The 25,847-nt window shown below is 48.2% G+C and overlaps 1 protein-coding gene across 2 annotated transcripts in view; it reads right to left on the reverse strand.

Moving 5' to 3' along the window:
• The window catches only part of Pou2f3 (POU class 2 homeobox 3), an 86,914-nt gene extending 62,700 nt beyond the window's left edge, over window positions 1-24,214 (reverse strand). For both annotated transcript variants that reach the window (XM_005347152.3, XM_005347151.3), the window contains exons 1-2: window positions 24,187-24,214; window positions 17,664-17,732 (exon numbers count right to left, since the gene is read on the reverse strand). In XM_005347152.3, the coding sequence (XP_005347209.1) occupies window positions 17,664-17,732; window positions 24,187-24,214 (97 nt within the window). The remainder of the gene's footprint in view (window positions 1-17,663; window positions 17,733-24,186) is intronic.
• Between the last annotated feature and the right edge of the window lie 1,633 nt (window positions 24,215-25,847).

Below are 25,847 nucleotides of genomic sequence, written 5' to 3' on the forward strand. Positions count from 1 at the left end.
CTCTCTCTCTCTCTCTCTCTCTCTCTCTCTCTCTCTCTCTCTCTCTCTGGCTAGGGAATAGCTCACCGAGTAAAAGCACTGCCTGTGAACTTGAGTTCAATCCCCGGAACCTAAAAATCAGCTGTGATGGTGGCAGGTATCTGCTCTTCAGTCCCAGCACTTGATACTGGGATAGGGATGAGGGGGGGGGGGGTGGAGCGCTAGCCTGGAGTGAAGAGACAGAAACAATTGAGCATCTGCCTCTGCAAGTGGAAGGTGAGAACCAACTCTAGAAAGTCAGTCTTCCCACCTCCCGCAATGTGCTGTGGGATGTGTGAGTCGTCCTTCCCCCATCCCATCAGTAATCAATTAGTCAATCACTTTTAAAATTAGTAAACCACTGGTTTATTCTAATTAGGAAATTGTTTTAACAAACAAGCTGGCAATTTGCTTTTCTGTCTAGAGTGGATAGTCAGCCAAAGCGGTCAAATTGCACAGATCCACCCCACTTTTACAATCACTGTTACAATGAGGATCCTGATGAAGTCTTTTGTCAACAAAGCTAATAGCCAGCGTCAAACTGGAACCAAGAATAGAAATAATCACAGCTGATACACCGGGCAATTAAAAACTCAAGTGGCATATTTTAAGACACTTGACCACCAAAACCACCACAGGAATTAAAATGAGGGATTAGTTTTGTTATGTGTAATAATGCTAATTGGACATGAAAAGGAAACTGTCTTTTATGTTTTAGAGATGCATACTCCCACACTTAGAGTCAAGAATTACAACGTCTATAATTTATAAGAAAATATTCCAGCAACAGGAATGGCCGAAATTTGACAGCAGCGGAGGGTGATACCGGGGGGCTGATTGTATTAGCCTCTACCCTTTGTGCTTTTGAAAGGATACACAATAAAAAAACACAAAAGTAAATGAAGCTAAATAAAATAAGGCAGAAACGAGTGGCTGAAGCAACTGTGACAAAATGCTAGGAAAGAACCCTCCCGCCAAGTCACAGACCCAGTTTTTGCTCCCTAGATCTCTTGTCTGAAACTTTCTTGCCATGTCCATCTGGAGAAAGGGCTATAGTCAGAATCTAACTAAGGAGCTCTTAGGAACTTCATCTGCTACAGACAGGACACCTCCAGGAACAGATCAGTAGGTCTAATACAAGTATCTCTAGGACACAGAATTGAACCTCAAGTATAGGAAGTATAATGTGTGTAAATCAGGTTGGCCTTAACTTTGTAGCAATTCTCCTGCTTCTGTCCCCAAGTCCTGGTGTTACAAGTGTGTGTCACCAAGCCTGGCTTAAGGCTGTGTGAGGAACTATTATTCTCATTTTTGATGATTGGAAGGATTTACCTGTTTAAAAGCCTGTTGTTCATGCTAAGGGTTAAGCTGAAATAGACCTCACTGATTACTCCTTTGGGCTTTGTGTTTCTCTATACTGCTACTTTGCTGGGTAATATTTGTAAAAATGGGCTCAGGAACCCTGGCAAGCATAGTGGTTTGTGTCTTTAATCCCAGAACTCAAGAGGCAGAGGCAGGCAAGCCTCTCCATGAGTTTAATGTCAGCCTGGTCTACATAGTGAATTCCTTGAGAGCCAGAGATACACAGTGAGACCTGTCTCCAAGTGGGGAGGGGGTTTCAGGAGATGACTCTGTAGGTAAAAATCACAAGCCACACACACCTGACAACCTGAGTTTAATCCCCAGAACCATGTAAGAAGCTGCATGCAATGGTGTGCATCTGTGCTCTAAGCACTCTTATGGCAAGAGGGGGAGGGGTAGGAGGATCGCTGGGGAGCTATTATGCTAGCTAGCCTGGTATATACTACATAGCAGAAGCAAGAAAGGCCTGGTCTCAGCAAGCAAGAAGTGATGTCTGAAAGCCACGTGGAGACCGCTGCCCTCCACATGGACCATAGCACGCACATACATACCCCACAATCAATACATTTTTTAAAAAAAACTTAAAAAGGCATTCCATACCTGATTGCACCATGATAAATCAGTATCAGTTTGACTAAGCACACATGAATAAAATACCAATTATATCTTTCAAAAACACAGAATATAGGGGGCTGGAGAGACGGCAGTGGTTAAGAGCACTTGTTACTCTTGCAGATGACCTGGGTTCTGTTTCTAGCCCTTATATGGTAGCTCACAACCATCCGTGACTTCAGTTCTAGGTATCTGAAGCCCTTTTCTGACTTCAGAGGTCACTAGGCTTGCACGTGGTATATATACACATATGAACATAAAGTACTCATAGACATAAAATAGATAAATCTAAAAAAAAAAAATACAGGTAAGGGGCCAGTGTGTTGGCTCAGGAGTTAAAAACCCTTGTCAAGAAGCCTAAGACTTACATTGAATCCCAGGATTTACATGATGGAAGGAGAGAACCGACTCCTGCAAGTTGACCTTTGGCCTCCACACAAGTGACAGAGCAAGCATCCCTCTCCCAAATAAATAATTAAAAAAAAATTTAGAAAAACAGTGAGTTTCTAGGAAATAAAAATAAATTTAAAACTTAAAATAACAATAAAATACAGACGAGCCAGGTATGGTGATACGGGCCTATATAGTTCCAGCACTTGGGAGGTGGATCTAAGAGGACCAGGAATTTAAGGTCAAGCTCAGCTACATGGCAAGTCTGACACACATACACAAACATACACAGAGAGACAGAAAGAGGCAGAGGCAGAGACAGAGAGATGAGTTAATTCTTAAACTAATTTTCTCTTGTCCATATGACTAAAATTTTTTAAATTACTATTATTTTAGTTGTATTGGTATTTGGCCTGTATGTCCGTGTGAGGGAGTTGAATTCAGTGGAACTTGAGTTACAACCAACAGTTGTGAGCTGCCATGCAAGTGCTGGGAATTGAACTCTGGAAGAGCAGCCGGCACTCTTAACCACTGAACCACCTCTCTAGCTCTGACTAAAAAAAATTTTTAAAGTAAAAGTTGAAAAAAGATTCAATGAGGGGACATCTAAAAGCTGCTGCTGCATCTTATGCGCAAGTGCCGAAACCAGCTGTCTTTTCTGTCCTTCCCAAAGTCTGGTGTGGGGGAGAAGCAAGCTTAGCCAGATCCATTCAAAGAGAAGAACAGGGGCGTATAGGAAAGCAGGCTTCACCCGGGGTATAGGGAAATTCTGTTGGAATTATCCACAGGGGAGCCTGTAGTTGCTGTGGCCCTGGAAACACTCAAGCAGACATCACTAACTTATCAAAGGCCATCAGATGAGCGCTACAATTCTCTCCATCTCTAAAATCTAAGGATTGGATGTAATTGATGAAAAGGTATCAGGGCCATTTCTTCCCTCTGCCTGGGCCTCTTCAGATGCAGGAAGGCTCGCCTGCCTCCTTGCAGTTGCTGTGCACACAAACAGATCAGTAATGGGAGGAAGAAGGAGAGAGAGGGGCAGGGTAGAGAGGGCTCCCAAAGCTTATCCAGAATCTCCTGTTTGTGACCCTAAGGATGAATGGGTGACATCTCTGTTAAACTGGAAGGGCCGCCTTCTGGGGTCTCTGTAAGCTTCTTTTAGCTTTTAGTCTTTCTGAATCTCTGCATCAGGAGAGAAAGCAAGAGGTGAGGCCAACTCCCTGGAACCATGGCTCTCGGGCCTGCCAGGAACCCAGGGGAATTGCCCGGGTAGATTTTTGGCTTTAGGGAAGGTGAGGTTAATTATTATTTTATTTTACAAATGAGAAGCCGAGTCTCAAGCATCCCAGAAACAATCTCCCAACTCTGAAGTTCAAGTTACGTGTAGACATGACAGGAGTGAATTTACAGCCCAGCCCAGCCCAGCCTGCTTGGGAGACAGTCTACGCTGCCAACACAAGTCCACAGGCTTGGCTGATGGGTTGTTGCACCCACAGTGACACAAGCTTGACAGTGTTGGTATGGGTTGGGGATGATCCCCACGGGAAGTCCAAAGCTCTAGGTCACTGAGCCTAATGTGGTGTGACTTCCCCCACAAGTGCAATTCCACTGTCAACAGCACAAACTCTGAGAATGTCTGAGTGTTCATCCAAGGCTCAGCTTAGCTTCCCAATTCTACCATCACCTTGGTCCTACCTGCTATCCAAGACCCCATCTCTACCAAGAAGCTCTCAACAGAGAGGCCACAGTTGAAGGCATTGGGCTGAATAAACATCCTAATGAACAGACTATAGGAGCTCAAAACAGTGTAAAAGGCACATTGAACTCTAGAGTTCCAGGATTTAGGTAGACTCCCCTTAGGCCAGGATGGTCAAAATACCCAACAGATTAGAAGAAAGCAAAAGGTCAGAATCCAGGAGGTATGAGTCGGGGGGCAGCTCCTCCCCTTTGCATCTAACAAACAAGAGACAGCAAGTGAGCTATGCTGCCTGCCAGGCCTCCCCAGCACCAGGAGACGGGTCCAGGAGAAGGCCTGCCCTCCCACCTCTGAACCAAGAGAGCTGACACCCAGACTGATGGGCCTCCTGCTTTGCATGGCTTTGGCAGCAATGGGATGTGATTTTGCCTGGGGAACAATTCTCTGGGTGAGGGAGGTGGAAGCCCATACCAAGAACTGTTCCAGCAGGATTTTTCACTTCTGCCTGGTAAACAATGCAAGGAGCACTCAGCACAGAGATTGGGCCTCTCCCATTTCTGGATGGTTCTCAGCAGCTCTTCTCCCCAATAGAACTCACTAGAACATCTGGTGACACTTAAGGACAATTTGACAACTTTCTGGTACTTCTTAAGCCAGCAACTATGAAGGTAAGCCCTTGGAAAGTTATTCTGAGACATAGACACACACACACACACACACACACACACACACACACACCAATAAAATAAATAATTCTACCAGTGAACTAGAAAGTATAACCCACCCATTCAAGGTTTTGTCCTCAGAACACATTGTGATGGGCTGTAGGTTCATTTTCAAAACTGTTTTACATTTCCTGAATTTTCTGTAAATGTTCATCTCCCTTCGATATGAAAATGAAAAGTTTCTAGGGGCTGGAGAGCTGGCTCAGTACTTAAGAGCTCTTCTTGATCCTCTGGAGAACCTAAGTTCAATTCTCAGCACCTACAACAGGCAGCTCACAAACCAAGTGTGATTCCAGGTCCAGGGGGATCTGACTGACACCTTTAGCCTCTGAGGGCACCCATGTTCACATGCACATTCACAAACAGAGACACATATGCATAATTTAAAATAACAAAAACAAAAGTTCCTAATGACATTCCTGCCACGTTTCTTTTAAGAGGAAATACCTAGAACCTAGGGGCACCCCTTGAAGCTGCTTGAAGAGCAGGACCCAGAAGGACCCAAGAAGAACTGTGGGAAGAGGGCTGTTGTAGGAATTAGGAGGGAGGAGGTTCAATTTTCCACTAGTTAATTATCGCTGGTCCAGTCAGGGTATGGACGGTGATGAAAAGTTCTACACATGCCCATAATCATGGACACTGTGCCTAGGGCAGACATCACTAATGAACCTGAGCATCTTTATCATCTTCCCTAAAATCCATCTCACCATAGTCTTCCAATATCTTAGGAAATATAATCCCCATTCCTTTTCCATTTGGGCTATGGATAGGGATTTCTGGGGCATCCATGCATTGCCCCTACATCTCTTCTTGATGAAACACTGCTGCTGAAATCATTAATAGAAGGAATCCAATTGGGCTATATGGTTTAGGACCAAGACGAAAGAGCCTCCTGAGATCAGAAAGGGTCTAGGGTCTCAGTTCCCTGATGCAAGGAAGTAGTACACAGCAACCTAAGATTTCTCATCAAAAGCACACATCAGAGTCTCCTGACCCTGGAAAAATAGTTGAATCTGCATTCAAAGGCAGTTAAATATGCTCTGTGAAGTAGACCTCTATTCTAGTCATACTCAATATGCACATTTCAATGTAGCACACTGACCATGGTTTTTTTTAATCAGAAGAGACCAGAGAGGCAAGATGTCTGTCCTCTGTGTGTTCATGAGGTCAAACCTGAAACCTGCAGGACAATACAACACCTGCCTGTAATCCCAGTACTTTGGAGTTAGAAGTAAGAAGGTCACGTGTTCAAGGCCAACCTTGCATACTTAGCAAGTTCTGAGACAGGGTCTAAAACCCAGACTTATCAGTTACAGGTAAGGACACTAAGCCCTAGAGAAAGGCTAATGAATGACTGGCTATCCAAATGCCACCATATTACTGCCAACATAAACTTCATTCAAAATGGCTGAAGTAAGTCAAGTAAGCAAGAAAGAAGCTTTAGGTTTTCTAGAATTTTAAATAACATTTGGTCTTGTTGACTCTCCCATCTCTTAGCAGTAGGTGGAAGAGGGCTCTTGCCTCAGGTCCTTCCCTTCTTCTTGCCCCTATTTCCTGAGAGATGGAGACACACTTGAGCTAGGACCAACACAGTCCTCACAAGGGTATGTGCACACACACACACACACTGCATATGATCACTTAGCAGTCACTGGAGCATGGTTTTAGCTCTGAAGTCCTGGACCACAGACCAGCTTGATTAGGAGATAGAGTCCATGCTTCTAATTGGCTATTAGGTCACTGCACCCATTGCATGGACACTTTGTCCTCCAGGAATGAATACTAAGAAATGACATTAACTGGCAAGCATTGTTCTAAGTGCTTTACAAACAAACTTTGATCCTCACAGAAGCCTATGAGGTAGATACTATTATTAATCCCATTTTATAGATGAGAAAAAATGAGCAGAAAGCCTTTAAATAATGAGCAATGAGTAGTAAGCCTTTAACTAATGACCCCGAGGTCAGAGTTGGCTAGAGGAGCAACAGAGCCCTTCCTGAGCCATTCACATCATTCAAAGAGCCTGGAAAAGACTGGGTGTGCACACCATCCTCGTGGGTTAGCGCTGACCATGGCTAGAGGGAACCTCCATTTCGCCACTCTTCACCTGAGGCACAAACACAAGCTCAAAGAGGGGCATCGCCAGTTTGGGTGGTAGAGTGGGAAAGAGGAGATCAGAATCCAGATATCCTCTCATCTTCTTGGGCCAACAAACTACAGAGACTGTTTCTCAGACAATAAAAACTCAGACATGACCAGTCCTGAAGCCCTCAGAGGAACGAAGTTCAGAACCTAGAACTACAATGTGGTGGTCCTGACCCCATGACCTGAGGCCACCAAGAGGGTGTAAGAGGGGATAGAGACCTAGTCTGTCTTCTGGCTGGGTAGTCATAACTTCCACAGGCAGGTTCCCAGGGTCTGGGGAGATGGGAGTTAGGAAGCATTAGGCACGCCTTCCTTTGATAACTTGGAGCCCTTGAGCCAACATTAGCCGGCCAGCTTAACCCCTTTTGTCCACGCTTCCCTCCTCAAGACAACCTTAATCAGCCTCATTTGAATTTCAAATGACCTCTCCCTTCTCCCCCTCCCCACCCCAACGGGCTTTGAGGCAGGGATATGGAAATTTATCCTGCAGTATGGAAATCATCACCCTATGCAAATGATGAGCGGGACCCCATTGTCATAGCAACCTCCCGGTTTCCTCTCCTCTCTGTACCTCTTCTGGGCTCTCAGGTTTGACTTTTTCTATTCTCTTTCCAGCTTGAACAAGGGTGGGGGAGTGGACAAGTCCCATGGCTGAGGGCCTTATTGGAACTGACAGCCAGCAGGTGGGGCATCCAGACCTGAGGTCACCTGCTGGCTCAGACCTGCCAGGCCACCTGCTGAGAGCACACTTGGACCAGGCACACGCAAGCAAGGCCAACCACAATTTTTTCTAGGATAAACCAAGGATTGTAGGGGTGAGAGGTGGGGGGTGGGGGGTGGGGGAGAGGTTCTAGACTCTAGGGGATACAATGAACTCCCCAGGAATGGAGTCAGGAGTGAGGGGGTGCAGGGGCTCCATTGGTGCAGTGATAGGAGATGAAAGCCCTTTCATGGAACCTATATGTAAAATACCATGCAAATGAGCACCTATTATTGTTTGAGTCAACAACAGTATTTCACTGGTGCTTTTTGGGAGATGCCCATAGCTCTGTTTCCCAGGCGCCTGTCTTGGCACAAAGGTCTCCCCTTCCTGCCTTTAACCCATGACCCCTCACAGGTCTCTGGAGAACTCAGGAGGGCACTTTAAACTGCTGGTGGCTGAAGCCCCTAAATATCTAATCTGGTCATCTTAGAGGAAGGACCTTGGACATACTTTAACCCTGCCCTGCTCTGCCCTGGCCACTCAGACTCACATAAGAGAAAGCTGGGATGATTCCGTATAGCCCCCCCCCCCACCCCCATTTAAGTACACTCAGCTCTGAATTGGTCCCTGTGTCCCCAAATCAGAGGCTCACTCCCCCAAAAAGGAATGAGAGAGAAGCTGGGCCTCCTTGTCCCTTTCTGTTCTTGTCCTTGGCAGTGCCCCAGGCCACAGCAAACAGCTTAGAAAGTGGAACTCATTCGCAGGTGCTGCCTGAAACTTTCCTGTCCCTGCGGCCCCATCCTCATCTGTTTCTAGAGGAGGAGGCGGGTTTTGGAAAAGGATGAAGTCCTAGGTTGCTGCAGTGGCCTGGACACACTGTTCAGTACCTGATCTCCTTGTGTGCTGGAGGCAAGGTGCCACGCATTTCATGAATATACTGATGCCTTGTCTCCTACCGGAGACCCAACATCATCCACCCACGTCTGCCATCTCTGGATCAAGGCCATAGGAAGATGTGCCCAGGTTCCGGTGTATCCAGCTCAAGGGAGTCAAAGGCAAGAGATATCCTTCTACCAAACACAAACTGTTTCTAGGCAGTGCACCAACTGGCCAAGGTTTATCTGCATTAAGGTCTGTGGTCAGGTACAGACTGCAAGAGTGAGATCTTAGAAAGGCTAGTGGCACACCAGGAGCTTCCTGTTGACCTGGAGCTCTTTCGATGTTGCTGGAAGCAGTCTTAGGTCAGACCCTAGGGTCTCACTCAATCCCATCACAACAACACTGATCTGTGACAGACTGGAAAAACAATGGTCCTCCCTCTGGGATTGTTTGGGACACAGGAATATATATACTCAGAGGCAAGGAAGGAAAGCCAGGCGATAAAGACAGCTCACACTTGCCTACCTCTGTCCTCAACCTGCCCCCTGTCATGCTGGAAAAGAAGGAAGCCATTTCCTTAAATAGACTTCCAAGAGAAAGAGATAGTGGTGCAGGTAGGACTTTTGGTTGGGTTTGTACCCTTGGCTACCCCTGCAGGTTGGGCTGGGAACCCACAGATGAGCAGCTATAGCTGGAAATCATCAGGGCATAGGTACAAGCTACCTCTGTGGCTGTTCTATTTGCTATGGTTCTCCAAGGGCTGGGGATCAGAAGGCAGTTCCAGACACTGTAGGCTACTCTCCTGGGACCTTCAGCAAATTGAGTGGCAGTTGGAAGCCTGGTGGCGAATCACTTCTAATTTCCCTGTCACACGGAAATAAGGTGAGATGGAAGCCACTCTGAAGTTAGTCAAAACGAGACTACAGCACAAGGGTTGCACATAAGGGATTTTGTTTGTTTGTTTTTGTTATTTTTTGAGACATGGTTTCTCTGTAGCGTTGGAGCCTGTCCTGGAACTAGCTCTGTAGACCAGGCTAACCTCGAACTCACAGAGATCCGCCTGCCTCTGCCTCCTGAGTGTTGGGATTAAAGGTGTGTGCCACCACCACCCAGCTCGTATGTGAGGGATAGTAAGAACTTCAGACACTTCAATTCCTATATGAACAAGAAACCAAGAGAAAGGAGAAAGTTTGACTTTTTGTTTGTGTGTTTCTTGAGACAAGGGTTTCTTTGTGTAGCCCTGCTTTCCTGGAACTCTGTAGACCAGGTTGGTCTTGAACTCACAGAAATTTACCTGTCTCTGCCTCCCAAGTGTGGGGATTAAAGGTGTGTGCCACCACTACCCTGTGGGTTTGGCTTTTCTTAGGGATGGTCACCAAGTGACCAACAAGGAGACTAGGAACTCTCATTAACAGGGATTTCATTTCCAAGGATGGGTTTGAATGTTTACAAAGGGCGCAGGGCGCACAGTAAGAGGTGCTCTCAGAATCTTGATACTGTCAGGAACCCATCCTGGTTCTGCAGAAGTGAGGGACGGATCTGAGGCAGACTGAGGATCAGTCCTGGAGACCAGCTACACCCTCTCATTGTTTTATTTTTGCAGATCACCCCCCTCCCCCACCCCATCCCATCCCAAGGAAGCTGAAGTCTCCGGCACTTTCCCCACATCTCGGTAATAGCACGTTTCCTAATTACAACCGTATAATAGATGGTGTTTTTGTGGTGGTGTGTCCTTTTCAAGCAGTTCACACCCACTCTTATTTAGTCATAAACAGGCAGGACGTGTGTGCACACGCGCTTACACACGAGTCTCCTTAGAACAGGTGTCGAGAGGAGCCTCTTTCTTTACACACAGTCCCAGAGTCTTACCTGACCCTAAAGCACCTCTGGGTTCCTCCTGTCCTTCCAGCCTTTGAAAGACCACTTTACATAGGAACTGGAAGCTACCTTCATCTCCCAAAACTTCCCTCCTGGTCTTTCCTGGAACCCCGCCTCTTGGTGGCAATCCTCAGCTTACTTCCTCAGGAACTCAGGAGGGTGGATATCTGCGAGTTTCAGGAAGGAGCTGACCCTTACCCAAGAGGGAATTAGTTAGACCTTGGGCATCACTACTCTTTCTCAAAGGTCTGAGGAGACCACAAATCTCTCTGTGCCTCGTTGGTCCTCCCCTGGATAGACATGCCCATCTTGTTTAAAGTCACACTGGAAGTTCTTTGGGCTACCAGACAACTGAGTCTTCTGGGTGGTTCTAGACTGCAGACTGATGTTAGTCATTCAGTCTCACAGATAAGACAAGGATGTCTCAACTGGGAGGAATGAACAACAAAGCCAGTACCCTCCCTCCCCGCTAGTATGATGAACACTGGTTCCCAAAAGAGGTGAAGGAGGGAGTTCTTTCCCAGGTTAGACCCTTGCCATTCACCAACAGAAGCAGCTGACCCTCCTCTTTCCCTCTGATCTCCAGTAAGCTGGCTATTCTTATGTCAATTTGACACAAGCTAGAGCCATCTGTAAGGAGGAAGCCTCAACTAAGAAAACCCTTCCATAAGATCCAGCTGCAAAGTATTTTCTTTATTGGTGATTGATGGGAGAGGGCCCAGCCCATAATGGGTGGGGTCATTCCTGGGCTGGTAGTCCTGTGTTCTATAAGAAAACAGGATGAGCAAAACCACATGAAGAAGCCAGGAGGCAGCACTTCTCCACAGCCTCTGCATCAGCTCCTGCCTCCTGCTCCTGCACTGTTTGAGTTCCTATCCTGACGTCCTTCCATGATGAACATCAATATGGACATTTAAGCTAAAAAAAAAAAAAAACAAAAAAAAAACAAAAAAACAAAGCAAAACACCCTCTCCTCCTCTCCTCACCTTGCCTTTGTTTTCATTGCAGCAGCAGAAGCCCTAACTAAGACACCCAGCAAAGACTCTTTGGCTCCAGGCAGGGCTTTGTGTCTTGGGTTGGACCAAAGTTCCTTCTGGTCCTCCAAGACCGCCTTTCATCATCCAGACACCTGCTATGATGCTGCCCCTCCTCTGGGTTCCCATAGTGGGCGGGTCTTGGTTTTCCCACTAGCATCTATGGGTAGAAAGTCACTAGAAAAGTCCAAACTAGCTGGGTGGTGGTGGTGCTCACCTTTAATCCCAGCACTCAGGAGGCAGAGGCAGATGGATCTCTGTGAGTTTGAGGCTAGCCTGGTCTACAGAGCTAGTTCCAGGACAGCTAGGGCTGTTACACAGAGAAACCCTGTCTCAAAAAGCAAGGAAAAAAGGAAGGAAGGAAGGAAGGAAGGAAGGAAGGAAGAAAGGAAGGAAGGAAGGAAGGAAGGAAGGAAGAAAGAAAGAAAGAAAGAAAGAAAGAAAAGAAAGGTCCAAACTTCAGCCTGTCATGTGCTGGGTAAGGGACCTTGGGAACCTGAGATAACATCCTTTCTCATCCCCAACTCCAATTTTTCCACCTGCAAAGTGGGATAATGGCACCCATTCTCAGTGCCTCTGGTCCAAAATGTGCTCACAGCTCATAAACAGACCCCAGAATCACTGCTATCCACAGCACCAGGAATCCTTGTCCTTGAAGGAAAACTCCACGGCGGCAGGGACTCCAGAGCCCAGTCTAGGCTGCAATGTGGAGGTCACAGACTGTGGTCATGGGACTGCCGGCTAGGCCAGAGAATAGGATGGGAGTCCACACAGAACAAGATGGAAGGCAGTAAGAGAAGCAGTGCTGACTGAGGAGACTTGGGAGGAAGGGGCTGGAAGCCGGCGCTCAACTCCCTGGGAAACCTTCATGCAGCCGAGAGAGGTGCACACAGAGGGGAAAGCACACTGGAAGAGACCTTAAGCATCGGCCTTCCCAGACGATCTAGTTCAAAGTCTTCTCTTGTAAAGAGGAGACTAAAGATCCATGGAGGAATGCTGGCCAAATACGCAGGTAGAGACGAGATGAGAACCTGGTGGTAGCTTCCAAACACATTTCTAGCTTCCAAACACATTAATTTTCCACTCTTAGCCACAATTTCCTTGTTGGGGGAAATAGGGCTGAACACCTCTATGTTTATTGTAAGACTTAAATGAGATGATGTCCATAAAGCTTTTCATGTGGCCGGGCAGGAGGAGGCATATACCACAACAGGCTTTCCTTCCTTCCTGCTGAAATCATGGCTTTGCCTTTCCTCTTTCGTGTTTGAGGCTACAAGTGATCAGCATGGCCAAAAGCCCCAAAGGCCAGCTGTGCTGGTGTCACCGGAGGGCTTTTGAAACATGGGTAAGGTTATATCTTTGTTTATTTTTTAAAATTTATTTTATGTGTGGATGTTTTGTCTGCATGTGTGTGTGCACCGTGCATACACGCTTGGTGCCCTCAGAAGTAAGAAGGCGGCATAAGATCCTTGGGACTGGCGTTTCCTATGGTTGTGAAGCACCGTGTGGGTGCTGGGAATTGAACTCAAGTCCTCCGGAAGAGCTGCCAGTACTCTTAACCACTGCACCATCCTCTCCAGCTCCAGTAAGACTGTATTTTTATTCGATTGTTTGGTTGAGAAGAGGAGATGAGAGTCTGAGGCAGAGAGTCTGCCTGAAGTACAGGCCTGCTGAGCTATGTGAGTTTCAGACCAGTCTGGTTGCCTCAAAAACAAACAGACAGACAGACAGACAGACAGACAGACAGACAGACAGTTGGCTTGGTAAAGTGCTTGCCACATAAGCATCAGGACCTGAATTCAATCCCCGGAGCCTCCATAATAAAACATTGTGGCGTGCTCTTGTAATCCCAGAGCTGGAACAGAGATGCAAGACAGGAAGAGCCTAGGGACTTGCTGGCTAGCTTAGCCCAGCCGATTAAACAAACCAGCGAGAGACCCTATATTAAAACAAGGTGGTTAGTAGCTGAGGAAAGATGTGTCCTCTGGGCTCCATGTGCATGCATTTGCAAGGGTGCACACATGGCTAGGGGTTTAGCTCAGTGGTAGAGCACTTGCTTCGAACGTCTGATACTCTAGGTCCAACCCCCAGTGCTGCAAAATGAATAAAACAGAGCGAAGGCAAAATAGCAGCAGGGAGAAAGTAATAGGAATAACGAAAAGTCAATAGCTGCATGCAGAGGAGGTAGGCTTTAGTGCCTGCTGCGGAGGGGAGTTGGGGGGGTATGTGGAGACAGGAGTTCCAGAGTCTTCCTTGGTTGCCAGCAAAAAAAGAGAATCTGAGGTCCTGAGCATTCTGTCCTCGGTTGTGCAGAAAAGGGGAAGTATGAATTGCCCTGCAGGTCTGAGAAAGCCCTCCAAAGATGCCCGCCAACTCAGAGTGGACCGGACAACTCATTTCCTTTTCCCAGCTCCCAGCCCTAATGCCCTAGGGATTTCACACAATACTGTGGGTGCTCTCCAGTACACAGGGCTTTTTCTAGGTCATCTTTGCTTATAGTTCCTTTAAAACCCAGAGGCAAACCACCCATTAACTCAGCCCCTGCTGGGGAGGTGAATGTGTCTTTTAAAATTTCAAAGGAAACCATTAAACTTAGTTGGTAACCATTGTAACTGGTAACAAGCTTTCCATTCCACGGGTTTAAAAAAAAAAAAAAAGAGTCAGAATGACTTTCCAGAAAGTTTGCTTACTTTAATTAGCTACTTCTTTTTTTTTTCTTACCCTTAATTTAGGAGCACCTAAGCATTAATCCTACCATTGAGCTAAGCCCTGAAGGGCCGATGGGAGGGCAGAAAACCTCCAGGAGACAGAAGGCATCACTATCTCTCTCGGGAGTAGAGGAACCCATGTAAAATCTCCTCTTGATTGGCAAGCAGAGCAAAACCAACTTCTGGAACTGACCCACTTGCTCGGTGAAGGGGAAAGGGAACCCCAGGCACCTGTGGCCCTTTGCAGTACTACCCAGGGTTACAGAGTCATGGTGGTGATAAGGGCTGGAGAGACAGCAGCTCCCACTCTGTGGTTAAGGGCCCTTGCTGCTCTTACTGAGAACCTAGGTTGGTTCCTTAACACCCAAACCCTAGCTCCAGGGGATCTGACACCTTCTTCTGACCTCTGACCTCCACAGGCACTTTTCTTTTCTTTTCTTTTTTTATTTATTTATTTATTTTTTGGTTTTTCGAGACAGGGTTTCTCTGTGGTTTTGGAGCCTATCCTGGAACTAGCTCTTGTAGACCAGGCTGGTCTCGAACAGGCACTTTTCATTGCACTTTCTGTGACATAAAAAGACAGTAGTAGCTCGAAGCTTGGTGGCACACGCCTTTAATCCCAGCACTCTGTGAGTCCAAGGCCAGCCTGGTCTACTCGCATAGTACACACGTAGTACACGTACAATTATGGAACAGCCTGAGCTGCAGAGTGAGACCTTGTCTCAAGTAAAACAAAAACAAGATAGTGGTATAGACTTTAGACCTCGGCTGGCTGGCTGTCAATCTCCCTCTAAGACAACATCCATTTTCTCTTGTCACTTAGTGAAAAGGATAAATGATTAAATCAGATAACTAGTAAGTGGCTCCGTTTGTAGGCTTTTTCTTGGCCATGTGGAGGGAGAGGCAGGAATTCAGTCTGTAGCCCAGGCTGGCCTGGAACGCCTTACAGTCAGAGCCAGACTTGAACTCTCCAACTGTCAATCCTCTTGCCTCAGCCTCTGAGTGCTGGTTACAGAAAAGCAGCACCCTGCCTCGTGTGTTGGCCCCCTCTTTATCCCAGGTCTGTTTGATTTGAAACCATGCCCTTCAAACGTCTACCTCCTGAAGAGGCAAAGAGTCAGGAGAGGTTGTCAGCATGTCAGGATGCCTCCAACAGTCCCAGTTTATCCCTGGATGCCCTCTCCCTTCATCCTCTTGGTACACAGCTCCCCTAGTCCCACATAGGAGATTAGAATTTGCCCAAGCAGCACATAGCACACTGACTTCCTGGCCTCCTCCTGCGGCTGAAGCCCCACCTTCCTCTCATTGGTCAGAATAACTAACAGCAAAGCCTGGCTCTGGCGATAAGGGTGGTCTTTGTCTATGTGGACACTGCTCAACTGTGTCCTGCCCAACGGAGCCTGAGGGAACAGAGATGGTTCCCTAGAACCACTGCTCTAAACTCCATTTTTCTCCAGGGGAGATTATTAGTACAGGCACAGCCCCTAGCAACCGTCAACAGAGCTCATCTCGGCTTTTTGAGATTGAAGGAAATTTAGAATGAGATCACCCTTTTCTACCAACCTTAGTAACACATATGACACCAGCAAGCTGACCGAAGTCAGACTTGATGATGACACAGGCCTGGAATCCCAGCTGAGGCTAAGACAGGAAGATTGTAAGTTGGGGGCCAGCCTGAGCTGCAAAGCAAGTTCAAGGACAATTTAGCAAAACACCATAGATAGATAGATAGATAGATAGATAGATAGATAGATAGATAGATAGATAGATAGATAGATAGATAATAGTAAATAAGGAGGGACATAGCTCAATTGTAGAGTGCTTGGTCACTATGCATAAGTACTTAAGTTCAATCACCAATATGGCGGGGTGAACAACACCCTGAGAAATGCGTGCACTTAGTCCATACTCTTTAGTCCAGCTGTTCTATACAAAGCAAAACATAAGGACTGTCGCTCTACACCATTGCTACCCAAACAAATGACACTGTATCAATGTTAAACTAAAGAGCAGAAGAATCTGTAGCAAGTGGATTCTGAAGACCAGCCTCTGCCCACACTCCCTCCTCAGCTCTTCTGTCACTCTTTTAGCTTCAAGAACTAGAATGTTCCAGAACAGTTAAAAGATTTTAGTTTTCGAGGACATCGAATCCTTCCCCTTCTCCCTTCTGTGTCTCTAATGATCCAGATGAAACACTAATTGGGGCCTTGTTGGGAGGCTATTAAAGTTATCTTCCTGGTTATCTTCCTTCAAGTTCTTTTTAATTACGCTGCATTTTCAAACCAAGGGTTGGGCTACGGTGGAAACAAGTGAGAAGAAAGAAACATCTCAATTCTTTCCTGATTCCTTTCTTCTCGTCACAAGGCAAAGTCATGCCCAGGCACCAATCCCTCTCGGAGCTCACACACTGGCTACGCACAGAACATTCAGAAGGCCAACGCTGTACACAGACCCGTTTGCTTAGTTTTTTACGAAAGACTGTTAAGAACCTGGGTGGAAGCCGGGTGCGGTGGCGCATGCCTTTGATCCCAGCACTCAAAGGGAGAAACCAGTAGATCTCTGTAAGTTCGAGGCCCGTTTAGGGCAATTCTAGGACAGCCAGGGCTGCACAGAGAAACCCTATCTTGAAAAAACAACCAAACAGAAAAAGAACCATGGATGGAAGACCCTGGTCTGCATCTACTAAAGATAGGTTCTCTTTGGACCTGGCAATACAGCCGGTTGTTTCTCTGTTAGAACGGCACATCAAGGCATGGATCGTAGCCTAGTGAGATGGCTCAGGGGATAAAGGTGCTTGCTGTGCAAGCCTCAGGACTTGAGTTCCATCCCCAGAACCTGCATAGAGGCAGAAAAAATTCTGCAAAGTTGTCCTCTGACAGCCACTCATGCACCCATGCATACATATTATAAATACATAATAATAAAATAAAAATAAAGTCTTTTTTAAAATGAAACATATGCTTATACCAGCTTCCTAGGAGGCTGAGGCAGGAGGATCTCAGGTTTGAGGCCAGCCTGCATTACATGGTGAGTTTCAGAGCAGTCTGGTTGATTTAGCAAACCCTTGTCTCAAAATAAAATTAAAGAGCTGGAATATGGCTCAGTGGAAGAGCATTTGCTTATCATAGCAAAGCTGTGGGTTTAATGTGCTTGTGCATGTGCGCGCGCTCACACACGTGCACATGCATGCACGTACACACACACATCACAGGATACAGTGGTAGAATGCTGCTTGCTTAGCATGTGCAAAGCCCTGGGTTTGATGTCCAACACTGCAAGTCTCTCCCTGATAACTTTTTGTCCTTTGTTCCCAAGGCTCTGGCTCCTTCCTGGCCTATTCTATTAAGGTCAATATCTATTACTTCAAGGCCCCAGAGTCAGGCCCTGGGATCTCCAGACAAGTCCCTCAGGGACCAAGATCCAGCTTTGGGATCTGAAACGCTGAGCAAGAAGCAACACCACAGTGCTGGGCAGTGTCTCCTAACCACTCACCCCCAGAAGAGAACACCTTACCTGGCTCCACCTGGCTGAAGGTGCTGTGGGCATCCGTTGAATCTGCAACATCCCCACTCATCTTGATCTCTGCAAGGAAAACACGACTGATTTTAATAGCAGGTCACCATTTTTCTTGCTGTGACATAGGTGACTTTAACTAAACAGCGAGGATGAATGTGTAATTACCGCAACCATCAGACTTTCAAATTCCTGATTCCTGAACACACAGCCACTAGAATATTCATCAGCCTGGAGGTGCAAATCCCCTCCTCCTGGGCTAGTTTCCTAGCCTGACCTTTCCTCCATTTCTCCACAGCTACTGCAATCTCTCATCGTCTGCCTCAACCATCACCACCCTTCCATCGCTTGGACGTAGTGAATAAAATTTAACAAGAATAAGGACCTAGAAGCTGCCCATCCCCACCCTTAATTTCTTTTGGAATTGGGGAAATGCATTTTCTTAAAATTTCATAGAAATCCGGGTGGCACATGCTTTTAAGCCCAGCACTCAGGAGGCAAGGTCAAGAAGATCACAACTTCCAGGCCAGCCTTGGAACTTAACAGAGGAAGACATTGTCTTAAAAATAACAAAACAGTGATAAATACAAATCAAACAATACTCTTCCATATCCCATTCTATATAACAAGGCTACCCAAGAAGGTAAGCATACTTTAACCAAAGTTTGCCCCTCTTACCTTTCTATCCCCAATTCAGCTGTCTGGCTCTCAGAGGGTCGTGCACTGCCTGGGGAATCAAATCCTACCTGCTTGCCACCCTTTTCAGAGATCTTGCCCTTTGAGGCTCCTTCCCTTCCCTCTTTTTCCTCCAAACCGCTCAGTTGAGAAAGCAAACCTGCTCAGGGTCCCATGTCAGTGTCCGAGTGCTGCTGCTCTGGCCTCTCCTTTCTGCTCCATTGCAATAAATTAAACATTTACCCATAACAGAAGGCTGCCACCACCTAAGAGGCCCTAAATCTCCTCCTTGGTCAGCTGAGGGACAGAAAGAGGCAACTTTGAACTAGCTCTCTCAGCTCCTCTCCTTATTAAACCGTCCAAATCTGGCCGTTTAAGACAGAGAATATTTTATTCAAATTGTATGGACTCCCCCCCCCCCCCCCACCGCACCCTCTTCTCTGGGGCAGCACTTTAACTCTTTCAAACCAGATAAAGTCTTGGTGAGTTCATTTGCATATGATGCTCCTCAGCCAATCCCAGTCAAGGAGGCAGCCTTAATTTGCATCAGGTAATCAGGCTGTTGGCACTGTAGACATTGGAGGTCTGGAGATGATCAGGATGAGGGAAAAGAGTGGACCTCTGCCCCAGGAAAAGAGGAGAGAAAGCGCCAGCCCTTTCTTTTTGGTATGGCACTAATGTGTGTAGTTCTTAAATCTATTTACGGCTCTGTAAGGAAGTAACTGTGGTGCCAGGCAAAGCAGCGATGCAGACACCAGCAAATGCACCGGAAGTAGGAGAAGAAATAAGGCCACCCTAGGAGTCCCTATGGTTTTGAGGACACTGCTTAAAGAAGGGAGACACCCAGGTATATAGTAAGAGCTCGGTAGGGTCTTCCTAGACAGCCTTGCTGCACTGGGGAGGGGGTCATGAAGTCTCAGGAACACCCCCTCTGCTCTGCATTTGGGCGGCTTCCCTTGAACCTTAGCTTTTCTTGCTGCAGATGTTCATTTTCCAGACAGTAGTATATGCATGCGTATACAGAACTGGCAGGGGCCTCTGTTCATTTGCGACTCCTGGGAAAATGGGCTTCACTTTGTCCCGGCTTGGAGCTGGGTAAAGCCTAACATCCATCTGTCCCCCACACTTCACCGCTGAAGTGCAGAGAAAAAGCCCCAAACCAGAACCTGCTGGGAAGTCTCGGGAGGGAAAGTCTCTCCCTCTGCTGGTTTTGAACCTGCTTTAGCAGAGCCACACACAAGTCAGGACTTCAGAGCGCAGGTTTTGGCAGCAGACAAACCAGAGTGTATGCCAATGCCATCATTAAGTAGCCAGGGGACCTTAGCTACAAATGGGAGTGTGAAGTTTCTCCCCCTGAACCAGGGATGCTGAACACACCTCCCGGGGGCATGGACAAGATTAAATGAGATGATGAACGGGAGTGAAGGGTGCCTACTAAATCGCATCGCCTTAGACACGAGTTCCAGTCCCCTCTTGCATCCTTCCCGATTCCCTGGGAAAATCTATGGCTTTCAGTCTTGCGTCTCTGTAACTGTCCTTCACCAAGGAAGCCACTAGAATTTTCTAGATTCCACATCAGAGGAAAACTGCTCATGGGGACAGGAAAAGCTTGAGGGACAGCGAAAACATGAAGACAATCAGAGATACTAAATCTACTTACTCCAAACTCCGGACATTTAAACAGATAACATGGTGTGTGCGCTACTGAGAATAGAATCAGGGTCCTACTTCTGCTACCATTGAGATATCCCCAGAGCTCTCCTTATTTTGAGGCAGGGTCTCAATGTTGCCCAGGCTAGCCTTGAACTCACTCTAGGTCATGCAGGACTTGAACTTATGCTCTTCCTGTTTTAACCTTCCAGGACTAGCTGGGAATACATGCCTGCACCATGAGGATTGGCTGAAACAGGTAGCTTTTTGAGCTGAGCCTTATTCTGTTGCCCGTCACCCCAACTTTCCTCCAACACCCATTTCCTCCAACCACCAGGAAGTCTCTCCCTTGTCCTTTAAATAAACGTGGAACTTAGTCTTAATCGTGTCCAAAAGTTATTTCTAAAGACATCCAAGTCCGCTCATGCTGCCTTGACCTGGTGACAGCCTGACTCTCCAGGTGGGGGAGGGGGAGGGGCTTCGTGAGGGGCAGGGTGAGCTAACCTGGAAACCTTCTCCCTCCATCAGTCCCCAGCAAGCTCAGATGCTAAGAACCTGTTCTTGTTGGGTAGGAGGCTGATGCTGATGGGTGGGACGAATCCTTGGGTCTCAGCCTAAAAATGGGCCAACACCGAAACTCCCTGAGACGTTGGCAGTAACCCTTCACCTGTCCGACAGCACCGCCGGGGGTGAGTGAGAGAGGTGTGGGGTGGGGCCAGCTCGGCTATGTTCTTATCTTAGTCTGTCAGAGTCGGCTCTCTGCCACCCTCCCTTCCCTGAGGAGGCTCAGCTGCTGAGTGTAAGAGCCCAGATACCTCAAGTAGACCCCAATCTGCCTCATCTAGCACTGTCACAGAGTGAAGATGGCCTGGCTTTCCTGAGGCCTGGTCAGAAGTAGTTCCCCTAGTTGGTATCTAGAAACACGAGCACCCAAAGGCAGTGCTCTCTTGAGGTGGGCACAGGCAGTGTCCTCCTGAGTCTAGGCTATTCTGAGCAAATGGGAGCCCCACCCCTCTCTACTGTTCTCCGTATTCCTGTCCTTGGTTCTTTTCTCAAACACTTGCTTTTGTGGGTCCCTCCACAAGGGGGCCTTCCTAGGACCCTCCAGTGCCACTTCTGACCCAGCCAAGGCTCCAACTATTCGGCTGTAGACTTATTTTCTTCTCCCTCCCTCTGACAGGCCTTTTGACGGGAATAGCATTCCTGAGCTCCGGCTAGCACAGGTCTCAGACACTCGGTCTCCCTCCCCCATTTGACAGTGAGAAACAGAAAGACCCACAAGACCAGACACGGGGACCCTCTGGCTGACTACACCACCTCTCTCCCTTCCTAGCTGATTGGTTCTTGTCCATCCCTTGAGGCTTGAGCGCAGGAAGCCCCTCTCTATCTGAGAACTCCCACGCTACTTGCTCAGATCTCCAGGCTCCGCAATGAAAGGTTCTATAAGAACACAGCGTGGAGGCTGTGGCACACAGGAATCAGAGTTTGTCCCCAGGCTCTCACAATTATGAAGCCCTCTGAAAGGGGACCCAGGAGCAAGTCTATGTCCATGCTAGGGGACGGCTATCATCCTCCTTCCACACTGATACTACTCCAGGAAACCAACCAGGAGGCTTCCTTAAGGGCCTGGAGTTGGGAATTCCAGGGGACATTTAAGGGACAGCAGAATATAGGATTACTATGGAGGGACTAAAGGAAAGAGGAGCTAGGCTTAAGAGACCTACCCAGGGGAAGAGACTATAATGAGACAATCCAAAAAAAGAAGGGGATCCCTCCCTCCACACACACAGCAGTGACCACACAAAAAAGACCTACAAAGACCTCAAAAGCTTGGCATAGTGTACTCCAAGAACTGGGGAAGCTGAGGCGGGAAAATTAATTTGAGCTTGAGATAAACCTGAGCTATGTGGCAAGACCTTGTCTCAAAAAACAATGATGTCACTGGGCAGTGGTGGCACACACCTTTAATCCCAGCACTTGGGAGGCAGACAGATCTCTGTGAGTTTGAGGCCAGCCTGGTCTACAAGAGCTAGTTCCAGGACAGGCTCGAAAGCTACAGAGAAATCCTGTCTCCAACCAAAAACAAACAAACGAAACAAAACTAAACAAACAATAATGAAGCTGAGAAAGTAAGCACAGCACAAAAAACTCCAAACCCAGAGAACCTTTGGCTATGTCACTGAGAGGTGAGCACACACCACAGAGGGGCCAAGACATCATGAGTGACATGGAGGAAGACCAACAACCTAGGGGAACTGGCAAAAGAATATGGCAAGCCGACCTTTAAGACAATTGGAGAGGTAAATCAGGCAATGAGCACAAAGGTTGGTGAACCCCCACCTGGAGGAAGCACCCCACTTTGGGGTGCGTTTAGCACACTCTGCTCACAGCAATGCCGAGCAGCGGGGGTGTATGGGTCTCTGAGAAGCATCAACGAGGGGCTAGCATGGGTGGAGGGCCTTGGCCTTCTCTTCCCAACCTCTCCCTTCCTGCTCTCTACCAGGTCTTCCCAGCTCCCAGGCTGCTCCCCTACCAGGATCCAGCTGTTCCATCTCTTCCCACTTCCCCAGGCAGAACCTCCGGTAGGACAGGGAGGTGGAAACCCCCCAGGAAGTCCCTGATCTTGGTTCTAAAGAACTCCCCACCTTCTACTGAGCTACCTTTGGCTAAGACGAATTCCCATTTGAACACTGGCCTTCCTGATAGGAAATGAGGGATGAAATGCCTCCCCCAGAGGCCCTGTTCCCAGCTACTTTCAGTTCCGCTGTAGCACTTTGGATCTGAGAATTTTTTTCAGACACTGGACGACACCCAGTTGGATGGCTCCTTCAGCCTCACCTAGTCCTTCCTGGCAAATCCTGGGGCACCAGGCACTGGGTGCCAGCATCTCTCTGCCAGCTACCCTTGCACTTAGCCCTGCTGGGAAGTGAACTAGGAATCATGGGCCCCTTGGGCCCCCACTGATACCTGTTTCTGGGAACGGTGGGAGACAGGAAGATCTAGCTTGTTTTGCTTTGCGCAGTGGGTCAGAAGATCTGCTTTCTTCCTCCTCCTCCCCACCTCCCTGCTCTTAGAGCAATTAACATAATCTCTGCAGCAACCTGACGTCCTAAAGAAAAATTACTTGGTTCCTGCACTGTGTATGACAGAGGTAAGGGGCTAGGCTTTGAGTAGCTAACTTAGGTCCAGCTTTTTTTTTTTTTTTCACTTTGATTCTGCTCCTTGCTCAACACCTCAGGCAGCTAATCAGAACATCAGTCCTCCCCACCTCAACCCACATCACCAAGTCCAACCCTTTAGCTTAGTAGCATCCTTAGCCCAGCTGTGAATGGAAGGATCAGAGAATGATGATGGGTCCTGGTCTCTCCACACCCGCCTCTCATTTGTCCACTCCTGGCCTTTTCGTTTCCAGGGCTCCTATTCCTCCGGAAAGGAGGTCGTGAGATGTCGTGCTCAGAGGTGTCTGTCACCATCCCCTCTGGGATACAGGCTTACTATACACTGAACCCATAGCGCAGATGGATAACGTGAGTGGACACACCTGCAACACATCCAGACACATCTGGAACACTTGTGGCCCAAGACGTTCCTTGGGTTTTGCTCCAAGCACACGCTGGGGACAGTCAGATACTCCCGACACGCACAAACACGTGCTTGCACAAGTCCTAATCAATGGACGATCCTGTGGCGTGGCATCTGCCCCAGGTGCGCCTTTGGTTTTGCTCCGCCCTACTAGCATTTCCCCTAGGCACCCCCCCATGCCCACTTTGCCTGCATTTCACACAGGTGCCCGGACACCAAACACGCAGCATGTGGATACACGTAGCACTCCCAGGTCCACACCCTAACTGAGTGAGTGAACCACCCATCTGCAAGCTCCTGGGACTCCAGCACTTCAGCACACCCAAGGCCCACGCACTGTCTAACTTCCCAGATCTAAGGTTTCTGGAACTTCGTGCACCTCGTTATTGTTCTCCAAGGTTTCATATTCCAAACTTGCCTCTTTTACCCCCTCCCTGCCCCCAACATCTACCTATCTTCACCCGCCCAAAAGGGCCCGCTATCCACATCGCCCTCTCCTGGCCGCCGGGGAGTTAGCCCCTCACAGTGCCTCGAGCGGTGCAATGGTGTCCTTGTCCTTGGTCCCTTCCCACACGCGCGGTGACACCTGTCGGAGCTTACTCCCTCCGCCCCTCACCTGTGTGCATGGGCTCCAGATTCACCATCCTGCCCCAGGCGGGGCCAAAACCAGCGCCCCCCCAGGTCCCTCGCGGCTGCCCCAGCCTGGCCCCCGGAGAAGCCAGGGTCTCCTTCCTCCCGCCCTCTGCCGCCGCAGCTGCCGCCACTGCGGGAGCCGCTGCCACCTCAGTCGCGCGCTCAGCTGCTCCGGCTGGGGCAGCACTCCGCGACCAGGTTTAGCACACTCCCCAGGTGAGCACGCGGCACGGGGCGGGGGCCTCTGCCACGCCCCCTGGCAGGGCCCCCGCGTTTGGCCTTGAGCCCATGCAAAATAGCGATTTGCATACATGGAGCTGGGGGCCAGGAGAGGGGTGTCGAGGTGCTGCCGGGGCAGGTCCCGGCCCTGAGGAACACCTGTCTGTGGAGACCCCGCCTGGCAGTCCCTCCCCATCACGCCCTCATCGGCTCAGACTACTGGGGTAGCTTGACCCTTTGGGGAACCCCAGGTTTCTGCCTGGTTGGGCTCAAGAAAAGTAAACAGTGCTACGGAGAGTCCGTGAGAGTCTGGAGAAGCTAAAGGGATGCTGCGAATGGTCTTACAATCCTCCTTTCCAACCGTTTACCACCCCTGTGGCTTGGGTCGTACTGTTCACCTCCCTGACCTCATTTTAAGCATCTGTAAAACGGGGCCTGTGCTAATAACTGGTATCTATCAGGGCTAAGCAGGCGACCAAACCGGGCTGGTTCCCCGTGGCTTACCCTCGTCAGTGTAAGATCTAGATTGCAGCAGCTTCTCCTCACCCTTTCTAGATAGGCAGGCCTGCCCCTTCCCTGCTGTCACCCACTCCGGTCCCAGGCTATGAGAGAGAAGGACGTGGCTAATATTCACCAATTCCAGCAGCTGTTCTTAAATTCACCTTCCTAGGACTGGAAATGAATTATCCAAAGCCCGTAATTCCCTAGCGCTGGAGCCCAAACTCCGATTCCAGGGCACCCTGCAGGGGTAGAAGACTTCTTACTCTTCAGATGTTAATTAGTGACTCTGGCTCAGGAAACGTCCAGCTAGCTCAGAAAGCCACGGGTAGACAGAGCCACACTTCCCATTTCCTCTTCAGATAGGATCCCCACTGCCCTGGTTCCAGGCCATTTCCCAGGCTGGCTTTGGGCTTTTCTGTCTCTAGACCTTTTATATAATGTTCTTTCCTCCTAGGATTTCCATTCATGACACTCCAAGTTTACTGTGCTTCCACTCTTGACTGGGCATGGTACTGAAAAACGTTAAAAGCATCTCTAATGCCATTATCATTATTATTTTGAATTGCCACAGGTTCCAAATCAAGATGTTTCCACGCGTAAAGCAAGCTCTGAGCTATATTCCCAGACTGTCTGTTCTGGTTTTGAGATAGAGTCACCTTATGTAATCTAGGCCTTTAAGTTCCATCCTCCTGAATTTAGCATGTGTTAAACCTTGTGAATAGTACCATTATTTATTTATTTCCCCCTGGGTCTTTCTGTGCAGCCCTGACTGTCCCAGAACACACTCTATAGACCAGGTTGGCCTCCAACTCACAGAGATCTGCCTGCCTCTGCCTCCTGAGTGCTGGGATTAAAGGCGTGTGCCACCACACCCTGAAGTACCATGATGTCTATTTCACAGATGGGAACACTGAGGCTTAAGGA

This window comes from Microtus ochrogaster, chromosome 5, assembly GCF_000317375.1.
Source record: "Microtus ochrogaster isolate Prairie Vole_2 chromosome 5, MicOch1.0, whole genome shotgun sequence".
Taxonomy (NCBI): Eukaryota; Metazoa; Chordata; class Mammalia; order Rodentia; family Cricetidae; genus Microtus; species Microtus ochrogaster.